At 44.5% G+C, this 15,952-nt stretch overlaps 1 protein-coding gene across 1 annotated transcript in view; it reads left to right on the top strand.

Annotated features, from left to right (window-relative positions):
- Positions 1 to 1,013: 1,013 nt before the first annotated feature.
- The window catches only part of LOC124551095, a 64,622-nt gene continuing 49,683 nt past the window's right edge, over positions 1,014 to 15,952 (top strand). Inside the window, exons 1-2 of the mRNA XM_047126026.1 lie at positions 1,014 to 1,188; positions 11,239 to 11,467. Of these exons, the coding sequence (XP_046981982.1) occupies positions 1,038 to 1,188; positions 11,239 to 11,467 (380 nt within the window). The 5' untranslated portion in view covers positions 1,014 to 1,037. The remainder of the gene's footprint in view (positions 1,189 to 11,238; positions 11,468 to 15,952) is intronic.

Here is a 15,952-nt window from a genome sequence, read left to right on the forward strand (position 1 = left end):
TGAATGCCTGTTTTCAGCTCAGCATTGGTTTTGGGGTTATTGCTGTACACATTGTCTTTAATATAGCCTCACAAAGATTTGTCGCATGTCTTCAGATCCAGATATGGCGGCCAATCGAGACCGATGCCAGTGGCCTCTGGGTGCCCCAGAACACGAATGCGGTCCTCAAACTGCTCCTCCAGGGAATCAAACACTCTCCTGCTTCTATGGCGGTCGAGTACCGCCTTTCATGAAGCACAAATTGTCAAAATCAGGATGACCTTGGAAAATGGGGATGAAATCAATTTCCAAAACATTCCCGTACCGTTCGGTAGTTACCGTGCCATCAAGGTAAATATCGCACCGATTATTCCGTGATTGGATATAGCAAACCAGGCAGTCACCCGTTGAGCGTGAAGAGACTTCTCGGTCGCGGAATGCGGATTTTCAGTCCCCAAAATGCGCCAATTTCGCTTGTTGACGAACCCTCCAAATGAAGGTGGGCTTCGTCGCTAAACCAAATTATGCCAGCGCATACTATTTCCCAGAGTGCCCCGTGGCCAGCAGTTTGAACATCCTAACACAAACCGTAATGACGATTTTATTGTACGTATTTCAATAATATTGTCTCCCTGTATAACAGGCATAGCGTCAATCACAGGGATGAACAAATTTATTGTTACAATGAGTGGAGTTACCTACAACCTCTCTCAGTTGGTGAATCAGTGTTAAAGGAGGTCAAGCCTCGCAATTCTTATGTCGGAAATTAAACCTTCACTTCTGGGTATCACCCGTTTATCCCTTAGTGGCTCTCTCTGTCGTCCTAAAAACGTGTGGCAGATGTACGCGTAAAACGAAGGAATATCTTTCTGAAACGACTGTGTGCTCGCAGGTTGTTACTGTGACAGGAAAAAAGAATAAGCACGGAAGTCGTCGTCCTTCCTGTGGTTTTCCCATCCTGCGGAAAGACTTCCGCTACGAGAATCCTTATAGTGGGCCCGCGGTGCCTGCGATGCTCACTGCGTGTGATTCCCTCTCGGTCTCAACAACAGCTGACAATGCATCCACTGGGGGTAGCTGCTCCGTTGCTGGTTTTGCTGGCGGCGAACGGCACTACGGTGCTCGACTGTGTCTGCGATAAGATCTACACCTCCAACTTCGAGGGCTACGGTGCAGACTGGATATATCGCGCCTACTGTAGAGAATTCAGTGAGTACTTTTTCGTATAGCACTGATTCACACTAATCACCGTCCAGTTTTGAAGTACTCAGACTAGGCTTTGCTTGCATATATCGTTATCAAACAAGATAAAACATTCACAGTCTGACAGCAAATGACTGTGACACTCACTACACATCAATTGACTTTGTCCAGCCTTTCGCGTGTGACCACATGGTACGAAGTGCGGTTTGGAAGGCTGAAACTAATCAGTCTACAGCTCTTTATTGAGCCCAAGACGTTTTCGAAATGTGTGAGAGTGCGTGTTAGACAGAGGTTGTGGAATGTGATGGGTAGGATGCATAATACTTTTTCGATGGTTTCTTACCATTGTTTCGTCCAACGTAATTCACTTTATGTTAACATCGACCACCTTATTCTCTTTTGGTCACCGCGTACTTACATCCTATGAATGCACTCTTATTTGCCCAGTATGTATAAGCTATTACTTTGATTTTGTTAAAGACCTTTTGGTACCATAAATTTGACCTCATAGTCCTACACATTATATACTAGCTTGTCATGCTACACTACTGGACACTAAAATTGCTACACCACGAAGATGACGTGTTACAGACGCGAAATTTAACCGACAGGAAGAAGATGCTATGATATGCAAATGATTAGCTTTACAGAGCATTCACACAAGATTGGCGCCGGTGGCGACACCTACAACGTGCTGACATCAGGAAAGTTTCGAACCCATTTCTCATACACAAACAGCAGTTGACCGGCGTTGCCTGGTGAAACGTTTTTGTGATGCCTCGTGTAAGGAGGAGAAATGCGTACCATCGCGTTACCGACTTTGATAAAGGTCGGATTGTAGCCTATCGTGATTGCGGTTTATTATATCACGACATTGCTGCTCGCGCTGGTCGAGATCTAATGACTGTTAACAGAATATGGAATCGGTGGGTTCAGGAGGGTAATACGGAACGCCGTGCTGGATCCCAACGGCCTCGTATCACTATCAGTCGAGATGACAGGTATCTTATCTGCATGGCTGTAACGGATCGTGCAGTCACGTCTCCATCCCTGAGTCAACAGACGGGGACGTTTGCAAGACAACAACCATCTGCACGAACAGTTAGACGACGTTTGAAGCAGCATGGACTATCAGCTCGGAGACCATGGCTGCTGTTACCCTTGACTCTGCATAGAGACAGGAGCGCCTGCGATGGCGTACTAGACGACGAACCTGGGTGCACGAATGGCAAAACGTCATTTTTTCGGATGAATCCAGGATCTGTTTACAGCATCATGATGGTCGCACCCGTGTTTGGCGACATCGCGGTGAACGCACATTGGGAGCGTGTATTCGTCATCGCCATACTGGCGTCTCATCCGGCGTGATGGTATGGGGTGCCATTGGTTACACGTCTCGGTCACCTCTTGTGCGCATTGACGACACTTTGGACAGTGGACGTTACATTTCAGATGTGTTACGACCCGTGGCTCTACCCTTCATTCGATTCCTGCGAAACCCTACATTTCAGCAGGACAATGCACGACCGCATGTTGCAGGTCCTGTACGGGCCTTTCTGGATACAGAAAATGTTCAACTGATGCCCTGGCCAGCACATTCTCCAGATCTCTCACCAATTGAAAACGTCTGGTCAATGGTGGCCGTGCAACTGTCTCGTCACAATACGCCAGTCAGTACTCTTGATGAACTGTGGTATCGTGTTGAAGCTGCATGGGCAGCTGTACCAGTACACGGCATCTATCTCTGTTTGACTCAATGCCTAGGCGTATCAAGGCCGTTATTACGGCCAGAGGTGGTTGTTCTGAGTTATGATTTCTCAGGATCTATGTACCCAAATTGCTTGAAAATGTAATGACATGTCAGTTCTAGTATAATATATTTGTCCAATGAATACCCGTTTATCAACTGCAGTTCTTTTTGGTGTAGCAATTTTAATGGCCAGTAGTGTACTGTCATACATAGTCCTGTTACATACAAGTCAAGTTTCCAAATCACTATATGCAACTTGAATATAGATGACTTTTGCAATACAGATGGTCAACGTTATCCCATTCAGTGAACGATTAGTTTACGAGTAATAACAGTTCAGAAAGGCACGTAGCTAAAGTATCACACTAACTTTCGTGCCTCGTCATTGCATATCCATTCCTGATACTTCGACGCTTAAGACTTAGAAATTCACCACGACATTTAGTGACGTTCAATACTATGGTTTAATTAATATTCCTTACGGTATATATAGATCTCGTTCCAACATAACTGACAATATGGTAGACAAACATACCACCGGTTCTGGCACACATTACCTTTTCTTTCTACCCATAGGCATTAAGACTTATGCCCGCCTTTAATTCAAGCTGGCCGATCCTATTTCATGAGATCTTGACGCCAATTTAGGCTAACTTTAATATTTATGGAATACAGTTTAAAGTATTCTTCCCTAGGCAGATAACTTTGACCTTGTTGCTCTAAAGAATCTTTCTTATGAGAACTATAGCGTTGCCCGCTTAGTCACGCTGTATACAGTGTAGCCTTTGAGATATTATTCCTATCAAAGGTTAGTTTGCAGACAATATCCTGTAAATGCTTGGCCTATGTCGGTCAACAGCACGTAAGCGTGATGATGGGGCCGTTGTGGGCCCAGTCACACCCTAATTTAAATACTAGGTTCTGATTTATGCTATTAACATACGTGAGACATTTACACTTTGCTCGCTAGTAGACCATATCCGTAATTTATGTTCCCGTTCAATAGGGAAGAATACAGCTTATGTTCATATTATTAGCTTGACCTTTATCGGTCAATAGTACATAAGTGTGTTGGCAGTTGCGTTGTACGTTCTGACACACCCTATGAAACTTCCTGGCAGATTAAAACTGTGTGCCGGACCGAGACTCGAACTCGGGACCTTTGTCTTTCGCGGACAAGTGGTCTCCTGCGCAGGAGAGCTTCTGTAAAGTTTGGAAGGTAGGAGACGAGGTACTGGCGGAAGTAAAGCTGTGAAGAGGGTGCGTGAGGCGAGCTTGGGTAGCTCAGTTGGTAGAGCACTTGCCCGCGAAAGGCAAAGGTCCCGAGTTCGGGTCTCGGTCCGGCACACAGTTTTAATCTGCCAGGAAGTTTCATATCAGCGCACACTGCGCTGCAGAGTGAAAAGCTCATTCTGACACACCCTACTTTAAATATTAGGTCCTTATTTCTTGGTAGTCTATGTGAGAATTCCAGGACGCTCACAGTAATCCTCATCCTAAATAGTTAATAGCCTTGTAGGCAACGTCCTAAATAGGTAATATCTGATACACTAGAGTGTGTATTTCGACAATTAGCGTGGCATAACCTATTTGAATACATAGGGTCTTGAACCCACTGCTAACTAATAATCAATTTTTTCCCTTAAGAGCCGGCCGCGGTGGTCTAGCGGTTCTAGGCGCTCAGTCCGAAACCGCGCGACTGCTACGGTCGCAGGTTCGAATCCTGCCTCGGGCATGGATGTGTGTGATGTCCTTAGGTTAGTTAGGTGTAAGTAGTTCTAAGTTCTAGGGGACTGATGACCACAGATGTTAAGTCCCATAGTGCTCAGAGCCATTTGAACCATTTTTTTCCCTTAAGAGTTTTGTTCCACGTCACCCTTGTGACTACATACAGTGGACGGTCGTACATATTATATTTATAGTTAGTGTATGTTTGGTTAAGTTATTACAGATTTCCTAAACACAACGTTGACCACCTGTGTATAAAGCCATAAATGATGCCCTAAGCTTTACACACCCAGTCAGCCATAAATGCGTAGTAATGTAGTGCCATAATATAACAACCTTAGTCAAATTTCGCGTTAACAAAGTGACGTATTACTCCATGGATAATGGAAATTATTTTATTTCCAACTTCCCCTAACTTTGAGAAGTACTCGCGAAACTGACATATAATCTTGTTCATCCCCCGCATGAGATCGTGTGGAACCATACCAACATAGAGGTGATCATATGTGGTTTTTAATCTAACAAGCTGAACGTAACGTCTAAGTAAATTTCGTATCAGTTAATAAGGTCTAGGTTTACAAAAAAAAAAATGGTTCTGATGGCTCTGAGCACTATGGGACTTAACATCTATGGTCATCAGTCCCCTAGAACTTAGAACTACTTAAACCTAACTAACCTAAGGACGTCACACAACACCCAGCCATCACGAGGCAGAGAAAATCCCTGACCCCGCCGGGAATCGAACCCGGGAACCCGGGCGTGGAAAGCGAGAACGCTACCGCACGACCACGAGATGCGATGCGGGCTCTAGGTTTACAGTTAACGCTCATCGGGATTCTATCTACTTAGTGCCTTGTTCCCTCACAAATTTCTACATATACATCTACTTCTACGTGATTACTGTGCTATTGACAATGAAGTGCCGGGCAGAGGGTTCAGTGAACCACCTTCAAGCTGTCTCTCTATTGTTCCACTTTCGAACGGCACGCGGGAAAAACGAGCACTTAAATTTTTCTGTGCGAGTCCATATTTCTCGTATTTTATCGTGTTGATCATTTCTCCCTATGCAGGTGGGTGGCAACAGAATGTTTTCGCAATCGGAGGAGAAAACTGGTGATTCAAATTTCATGAGAAGATCCCGTCGCAACGAAAAACGTCTTAGTTTTAATGATTGCCACTCCAAATCACGTATCATGTCTATGGCACTATCTCCCCTATTTCACGATAATACAAAACGAGCTGCCCTTCTTTGTACTTTTTCGATGTCATCAGTCAGTCCCACCTGATGCCGATCCCACGCCGCACAGCAGTACTCCAGAATAGGGCGGACAAGCGTGGTGTAAGCAGTCTCTTTAGTAGACCTGTTGCACCTTCTAAGTGTTCTGCCAATGAATCGCAGTCTTTGGTTTGCTCTACCCATAATATTATCTATGTGATCGTTCCAATTTAGGTATTTGTAATAGTAATCCCAAAATATTTAGCTGAATTTACAGCGTTCAGATTTGTGTGACTTATCCCGTAATCGAAATTTAGCTGATATGTTCTAGTACTCATGTGAATATCTTCACACTTTTCTTTATTCAGGGTCAATTGCCACTTTTCGCACCATACAAATATTTTATCTAAATCATTTTGCAAGTTATTTTGATCATCTGATGACTTTACAAGACGGTAAATGACAGCATCATCTGCAAACAATCTAAGACGTCTACTCAGATTGTCTCCTATGTCGTTAATAGAGATCAGAAACAACAGATCGCCTGTAACACTTCCCTTGGGGAACGCCGGATATCACTTCTGTTTTACTTGATGACTCTCCTTCTATGACTACGAACTGTGACCATTCTGACAGGAAATCACGAATCCAGTCGCACAACTGAGGCGATATTCCATAGATAGTTGCCTTACAAGACGCTTGTGAGGAACAGTGTCGAAAACCTTTTGGAAATCTAACAATGTGGAATCAATTTGATAGCCCGTGTCGATAGGACCCATTAGTTCATGATTATAAAGAGCTAGTTCTGTTTCGCAAGAATGGTATTTTCTAAATCAGTGCCGACTATGTGTCCATAAATCGTTTTCTTCGATGTACTTTATGATGTTCAAATACAGTATACATTCCAAAACGCTACTGCAAATCGACATTACTGATACGGACCTGTAATTCAGTTTATTACTCCCCCTTCCCTTTTTGGGTATTGGTGTGACTTGAGCAACTTTTCAGTCTTTAGGTAAGGACCTTTCTGTGAGCGAGCGGCTGTATATAATTGCTAACTACGGAGCTGTTATATGAGCATACTCTGAGAGGAACCTGACTGGTATACAATCTGGACCGAAGGCCTTTTCTTTATTAAGTGATTTAAGCTGCTTTGTTACACCGAGGATATCTGCTTCTATGCTTCTCATCTTGGCAGTTGTTCTTGATTGGAATTCAGGAATATTTAGTTCGTCTTCTTCTGTGAAGGAGTTTCGGGAAACCGTTTTTAATAACTCTACTTTAGTGGCACTGTTATCAGTGACTTGGCCGTTGTTATCGCGCAGTGAAGGTATTGATTGCGTCTTGCCACTGGTGTGGTTTATGGTTTAAGGTTATGGGTAATTTCCCAGTACATAACATAAAGACAGCCAATGGCAGGCACCTTTGACTTTCCGTGATCCGCCATCTTGCTCGGCACATATCCGCGTGCCACAGTCAGTTCCAACGTAGCGTCCGCGGCTAATCGACTGCTTTCCACGAAGGGGCTGTTCCTCAGCTAAGTAACGTAGGTTGACCTGGTATCACGGTACGTAAGCTTTTTATGTTTGACCGTGTCTTATTCTGGCATGTATTAGTTTATTTTATGCTTCTGAAGAAGGCTAGGTTAACTGAAACCTGGGTAAAGACCAGTAGCATTTCGCAACTGAGGCGGATTTTTGAAATATTAATTTATCACAGTTGCTGACTGGGCTGAAACATGTTAAAAATTCCTACGTGGCTGTCACCATCGCAAAGATGTCGTGCAAATCTGTCCAATGCCCCGTGTGCGGCCCGCCCGCAATGCTGAAACGTGCGAACACTCTCATTCGAAGTGATCGACGCGTCACACGCACCTCGCTGCTCAACTGTCTGTTTCTTTTGTTAGTGCTGGCACACTCATCTACCCGTAGGGGTACACAGATGTGTGTGCCCACTGGGATCATCTCCACTTAAGAGAAGACCATAAAAATCAACGAAGGACCATCTGTGCGGAGCTGTTTGCTTGCTACAAGGCTGATAGTACCATTTCTTATCGAACATCGTCACGGGCGATAAAATGTAGGTTCACCACTTCGCACCGGAAACGGAACTGAAAGCCATGGTGTGGCGTCATATCACATCTCCTCCGTACAAAAAGCTTAAAACCGCAGCCACAGGCGATAGAATCATGGTCTTCTGGGCCTCTGAAGGAGTCATTCTCTTTGATACTCTCCATCATGGTTGCGGGCTTTCAAAGAAATTAATGGTGGCCTTCAGCTTAGAGTTGAAATATTAAAATTACAATGAAATGAACACCCTGAGCTGCTTACAGGCGTTGACATACGTCAACGGGGACAGATGAAAATGTATACCCCGACCGGGACTCGAACCCAGGATCTCCTGCTTACATGGCAGATGCTCTATCCATCTTTTTTTTCTTTAACCACAGTTCTTTAACCACTTTTTTTCCATTTTTTTGTTTTTTCTCTATCCACTTTTTATATCCATCTTTTTTCCAGCAATCCAATTTTTATTAACCACTTTTATTTTCTTTTTCTTTTTATTTATTTTTTATATATTTTTTTGTATTTTTAGAATGGTCAGGGCGTGGTACATGCCGCACTAGCAGTGGGGTCTCTTCACGGCACTGCCAGTGCGTCGAGGCACAAACCCCTCCCACCCCTTTTTCATGTTCCCTGTTGGGTCATAGCACTAAGTGTGCAGAAATCTTAACACAATATTCCCATTCTCCGATGTAAGAAAGACGAAGAAACCTCTTCTCTGAGTAGAAACTGAGCACTGATAAAAACTTAACAATTCTTCTCGAATCACACAAATACGTTTCAAGTCGAACACGAGTAATTTTGATAAAATGTTTTGAAAAAAGAGAAAAAAAATGTTCTGGAAGCAAGGTTATAGTAAATAATAATAAGAAACCAAGTGACTTTTAATTTTCTTCTGTTCGTTCTTGTTCAAGGTGTTGTAGTGGTTCCACATAATTATCCAACACCCATTCTCTCAAAACCGATCTTCAGCATGTTGCCGTAGTGCTTCTTGTGGTTGCGATACGGGCTGATTTTTGCATATTCACACTTCATGTAAACGCGGAATTCTATCTCGTTGTCCGACCCAAGTTTGTGGATGACATAACTAACACATTTTCCCAGTAACCACCTAACGGCGTTGGTTTTTAATTTCGGAAAGTATGTCATGCCTGGTCTCAGGAGGAGCGATGGCGTTATATATTCCGTAGAGGAATTGGTGAGAAAGGCGATTTGTTGCCTGATCCAATTCTAGTTATGCACATTGCCACCACAGGTGAATCTGTGGCTGAGTGTATCCACCAGACTGCATTTTCCACAAAGGTGTGTCTGGTTTAAACCGATCCCATATAGTCTCTCGTTGGTGCTGATGACATTATTAACTGTTTTGTTCCATGCGGAAATAGCGTGTGTACATAGCCTGGCATAGTTGATGTTCCGCCATACAGCTTTCCAGTCACAATTTGGGAATTTCGTTTCAATTTTGTTTCTACCCTCATTTAACTTCCTTTCAAGTATGATGTCGCGCGCTGTGATACGTGTGTTGCTTCTGATTTCGTCACTAAGATAACTTGCTTCGAGGAAAAAGTTCCTCACATACTGCAGACGGGCATTAATCCTTAGCACATCAATCGGTGCTTGCAGGCTATGGGGTGTCACAGCCTTAAAGAGCTTTGCGGTTATACATTGTGGAAGTTCTCTGAGTATATGGAAAGTCCGTTTGAGGAACAGAGCAGACACTTTATTGCGAATAGCCACCAAACCGAGGCCCCCGTTTCTGACATCCAGTATGACGGTAGTCGCACCAACCCTGAATATGTCTCCTCGCCATAAATAATTGATAACAGTGGACATGATCCCTTTCGCTACTAGTTTAGGGATTGGAAATACCTGCGCAGTGAAATACGCTTTAGACAAAACGCAGGAGTTGATGAATCTGACTTTTTGTTCCAGGTCCATAATTCGATGGATGTTCTCCATTACAGCACCATGAACTTTCCTCCTAGTTTCCGTCCAGTTAAAAGCAGCCATCCTCATCGGACATGCCATTAAGGTTATTCCCAAAGTTTTATGTTTGTTGTCTTATTTTGCCCATGCCAGTCGAAGGTGATCTAGGCCCCGTAGATTCAATATTTGACTTTTGTTTTCATTTGCTGTCGCTCCCGACGCTAGACAATATCTTTGGATTTCTCTTTCCAGTGTAACTGTCTCCTCCTTATTCCTTATTACAACGCCCACGTCATCAGCATGAGCTCGTATGACAGTTTTCTCACCACTCAATGTTATACCCGTTAATCTTGCGTGGACAGTGCGGAGGAAGGGCTCTAAAGATACGGAAAATAAAAACATAGATAAGGGACTGTCCTGTGGAACCCCTCGCCTTATCTGTATGGGTTTAGATGTTTGGCCATTGATTGCTATTTTCGCATTTATTCCTGTTGCAATATTCCTTAGCATGTTCACAATCTGGGGGTGGAAAGCCATTGTTGACAGCGTCGCAAAGAGGTATCTATGACTACCGCGGTCAAAAGCTTTGTTGAAATCTATGAAGATTAAAGCACATTTTATACTTGTCACTGAGGTAATTGCAATGACGTCTCTGTATGCAGATAGACTTTCGAATATCGTTCTGGTCGGAAAACAAGATTGATGATGACTCAATATTTTGTTGGAAAAGGCAGAGAGTCTTTAGTTGATAATACGCGAAATCATTTTGTAATCAGAATTTAGTAGCGAAAGAGGCCGAAAATTGTTTAAGTCGGTATTGCCTTTACTCTTAGGAATCAGTACTATTTTACTTTCCTTAAACTCTACAGGGACCGGTTTTCCGTTCAGGACCTCATTTGCCATGGAAGTGATCTTGTCCCCAATAAAAGACCAGTAGCGGGCATAAAACTCCACAGGAAGGCCATCAAGTCCCGGAGATTTTTTGAGAGGTGAGTTACGCACTGCCTCATGCACTTCATCTTTAGTAATAGGTGACAGAATGTCAGCGTTGTCTGTTCCCGACAACTGTGGACCTAAAATAGTGAGAAAGTCCTCGAGAGCTGCATCTTCCACTGTGGTAGGGGCATATAAGGTTTCATAGTACCTGTGGACTTCGTCCAGTATTTCTTTCTGGCATGTGAGCCTCGTACCAGTATGCGTCTGGACTTCATCAATTAACGTTAGACGTCTGTTTTAGCATGCCGCACCAAGTGATACAGAGAAGCTGTTTCATCTGCTACGACTGATGTGGCTTTCGATTTAATTATGCATGTAACGCATATGGCTCGACGAGAAACGTCGTAAAGATAGTAATACGTTACAACGTTTTGCAGGACGCACTGACGTGTTGATAGCCTGCAAGACCCTCGAGTATCGGTCCATCGCGGAGCGTGCCATGCTTCGCCTGATAACGAGCTGGACGCTGGCACGCTATAGCGTCGGGTGCGACGACGGCCTGGCTGCTCTCGCCGGCCTCACTGACGCCACGGCCAACAACCAGCTCGCTATGGACCTCGCGTGCTTCGTCGCTGCCGACTGCATAGACTCCTGCTCTGCGTCGGGGTACGTACGCCACTGAAAGCCCCAACCACCAATCTTACATCTACTACTCTTGTACTCTTCTTGTTCTTACACTTCCATTCACTTTTCCTATACCTCGAGACAACATTCCATTAGAACTAATGACGGCCTTGGGATAGCCAGTCATGACAAAACTCTACCATCTGGTGAGCAAGATGTATGAGACAGGCGAAGTTTTGATAATGAATCAAAGACGCTACCCCTAGACGACGGGTACCTACGAAGAAAGATTAAGGAAAGGCAAACCTACGTTTCTAGCATTTGTAGACTTAGAGAAAGCTTTTGACAATGTTGACTGGAATACTCTCATTCAAATTTTAAAGGTGGCAGGGGTAAAATACAGGGCGCGAAAGGCTATTTACAATTTGTACACAAACCAGATGGCAATTATAAGAGTCGAGGGACACGAAAGGGAAACAGTGGTTGGGAAGGGAGTGAGACAGGTTTTTAGCCTCTCCCCGATGTTATTCAATCTGTATATTGAGCAAGCAGTAAAGGAAACAAAAGAAAAATTCGGAGTAGGCATTAAAATCCACGGAGAAGAAATAAAAACTTTGAGGTTCGCCGATGACATTGTAATTGTATCAGAGACAGCAAAGGACTTGGAAGAGCAGTTGAACGGAATGGACAGTGTCTTGAAAGGAGGATATAAGATGAACATCAACAAAAGCAAAACGAGGATAATGGAATGTAGTCGAATTAAGTCGGGTGATGCTCAGGGAATTAGATTAGGAAATGAGACACTTAAAGTAGTAAAGGAGTTTTGCTATTTGGGTAGCAAAATAACTGATGATGGACGAAGTAGAGAGGATATAAAATGTCGACTGGCAATGGCAACGAAAGCGTTTCTGAAGAAGAGAAATTTGTTAACATCGAGTATAGATTTAAGTGTCAAGAAGTCGTTTCTGAAAGTATTTGTATGGAGTGTAGCAATATATGGAAGTGAAACATGGACGATAAATAATTTGGACAGGAAGAGAATAGAAGCTTTCGAAATGTAGTGCTACAGAAGAATGCTGAAGATTAGATGGGTAGATCACGTTACTAATGAGGAGGTATTGAATACAATAGGGGAGAAGAGGAGTTTGTGGCACAACTTGATAAGAGGAAGGGACCGGTTGGTAGGGCATCTTCTGAGGCATCAAGGGATCACAAATTTAGCATTGGAGGGCAGTGTGGAGCGTAAAAATCGTATAGGGAGACCAAGAGATGAATACATTAAGCAGATTCAGAAGGATGTAGGTTGCAGTAAGTACTGGGAGATGAAGAAGCTTGCACAGGATAGAGTAGCATGGAGAGCTGCACCACACCAGTCTCAGGACTGAAGACCACAACAACAACAACATACCTCGAGACTAATATCTGACGTCAAACAGACACCCTAGGCGAGAGCATGCCAAAATCTTGTAGAACTGTCTCTAGAAAGTCTCTTCGTATTTGCTGCCGGATCCCAAAATCAACTTGACTCGATATTTCGGCGGTCCAACTGGTCGCCGTCTTCAGGAGAATGCTGCTTCTGGTGATGAGTCCCAATGAGAACTGACGCCAGGCTGCAAATCTACGTCCTATATAGGCCACCGTTCAGTACACGGCGCATGCGCCGCCCACCACGGTTGCTGCCCTCCAAGACAGGGAGGTGGCGCCGCCCTTGGTGGAACACTGCTGGCAGCGATATATCGCACTCAGGGCCGCACCGAAGAACGTTCAGTTTCGATGCGAGACAATAGGATTCCACGTCTTGCTAAGAAGGAACCCATTGTCTCTTTTGATTAAGGGGGGGAGGACGTCAAACGGACCGACTTCGAGAAGGAGAGGTAACACAGGACATTTTAATTTGCACTGTCTATACTTTTACAAATAAATTCATAAAACTTTGTCAGCATCACCACTAAGGATTCAGAATTCACACTCATAGCAGTGAAAGTTCAAAAACACGAAAAAATAATGTTTTTTAAATGTGAAATTTCATAATTTTTTTCACTTACTGTTCGCTGCATTTGTTGCTATAGGTACACTTTTCTTCATAAGTAAGGGAGATTCTTCTATGAATTTTGCGCAGCTTGAAAACCGTACTGACAGGTGTATGAAACTCTTGAATTTATGGAAAAATGAATGGGCTGTTACATTTTAAACTTTGTATTTAGAGAAAACTCGAATTTTATACTCAATTATCTCAATTTTTACCACAGTTTTTAACAGATTTGGGAAATTCTAGAGTTTCATACACCTGTAAGTATGGTTTGTATTATGTGCAAAATTCATCGAAGAATCTCTCTTACTTACGAAGGAAAGTGTACCTACAGGAACAAATGCAGCCAATACCAAGTGAAAAAATGATGAAATTTCACATGTAAAAACAATTTGTTTTGTTACGTTTTGGAACTTCCTCTGCTGTGAGTGTGAAACCTGAATACTTCCTGGTCATGCTAACAAGGTTTTATGAATTTATTTGTAAAAGTACAGACAGTGTAAATTAAAATGTCCTGTGGTGCCTCTCCTGCTCCAAGTCGGCCCGTTTGACGTCCTACCCCCCTTAAATTATCCGCCAACCTAATTTCAATCGCCTCTTTATAGACACTGTTCCAAAAACCGGAAATATTGGCAACTACGACAGTTTCATCAAATTTCACACTGTGTCCCTCATTTAGGCAGTGTTCTGCTACTACCGATTTTACTGCCTCGTATGACGGCGATGTTCCACACACCTGTCATGCACTGTGTGAGTCGAACGGCCAATGTAAGCCTTCCCACATTGACACGGAATTTTGTACACACCGGGTTTCCTAAGCCCCAAATCATCTTTCACATGAAACCTCTCCTTAGAAAAATTTATGAATGATTGTGCTGATAAACCCAAACCCCTTACGTTATTTGATTTTCAAACAGCTGGTAGAAGTAAACGTACTCAGACATTTCACTCTTTAATTATTCTGATCAACACTAAAATGACACACAATATTTTTAGCGCAACGCAATCTGACTTTCAATAATCCCTACAAAAGAATTGCCCTCACTAACAATAACCTATACCTCTCATGAATCACTTACCTCACAAAAATCTTCATTACTCGAGCTACTGCAATACAGCGAACGCCAATACTGCCAGCTAAATAAAAGATTCTAACTACTGAAGTCACTAACTACTGATAGGCATAGTTGGCAAATGAAAGATTTTGATAGAGAACAATGTATTTACCTTAATAGTGTCATAATATATACACTCCTGGAAATGGAAAAAAGAACACATTGACACCGGTGTGTCAGACCCACCATACTTGCTCCGGACACTGCGAGAGGGCTGTACAAGCAATGATCACACGCACGGCACAGCGGACACACCAGGAACCGCGGTGTTGGCCGTCGAATGGCGCTAGCTGCGCAGCATTTGTGCAGCGCCGCCGTCAGTGTCAGCCAGTTTGCCGTGGCATACGGAGCTCCATCGCTGTCTTTAACACTGGTAGCATGCCGCGACAGCGTGGACGTGAACCGTATGTGCAGTTGACGGACTTTGAGCGAGCGCGTATAGTGGGCATGCGGGAGGCCGGGTGGACGTACCGCCGAATTGCTCAACACGTGGGGCGTGAGGTCTCCCCAGTACATCGATGTTATCGCCAGTGGTCGGCGGAAGGTGCACGTGCCCGTCGACCTGGGACCGGACCGCAGCGACGCACGGATGCACGCCAAGACCGTAGGATCCTACGCAGTGCCGTAGGGGACCGCACCGCCACTTCCCAGCAAATTAGGGACACTGTTGCTCCTGGGGTATCGGCGAGGACCATTCGCAGCCGTCTCCATGAAGCTGGGCTACGGTCCCGCACACCGTTAGGCCGTCTTCCGCTCACGCCTCAACATCGTGCAGCCCGCCTCCAGTGGTGTCGCGACAGGCGTGAATGGAGGGACGAATGGAGACGTGTCGTCTTCAGCGATGAGAGTCGCTTCTGCCTTGGTGCCAATGATGGTCGTATGCGTGTTTGGCGCCGTGCAGGTGAGCGCCACAATCAGGACTGCATACGACCGAGGCACACAGGGCCAACACCCGGCATCATGGTGTGGGGAGCGATCTCCTGCACTGGCCGTACACCACTGGTGATCGTCGAGGGGACACTGAATAGTGCACGGTACATCCAAACCGTCATCGAACCCATCGTTCTACCATTCCTAGACCGGCAAGGGAACTTGCCGTTCCAACAGGACAATGCACGTCCGCATGTATCCCGTGCCACCCAACGTGCTCTAGAAGGTGTAAGTCAACTACCCTGGCCAGCAAGATCTCCGGATCTGTCCCCCATTGAGCATGTTTGGGACTGGATGAAGCGTCGTCTCACGCGGTCTGCACGTCCAGCACGAACGCTGGTCCAACTGAGGCGCCAGGTGGAAATGGCATGGCAAGCCGTTCCACAGGACTACATCCAGCATCTCTACGATCGTCTCCATGGGAGAATAGCAGCCTGCATTGCTGCGAAAGGT

The sequence above is a fragment of the Schistocerca americana genome, chromosome 9 (genome assembly GCF_021461395.2).
Source record: "Schistocerca americana isolate TAMUIC-IGC-003095 chromosome 9, iqSchAmer2.1, whole genome shotgun sequence".
In the NCBI taxonomy this organism is placed as follows: domain Eukaryota; kingdom Metazoa; phylum Arthropoda; class Insecta; order Orthoptera; family Acrididae; genus Schistocerca; species Schistocerca americana.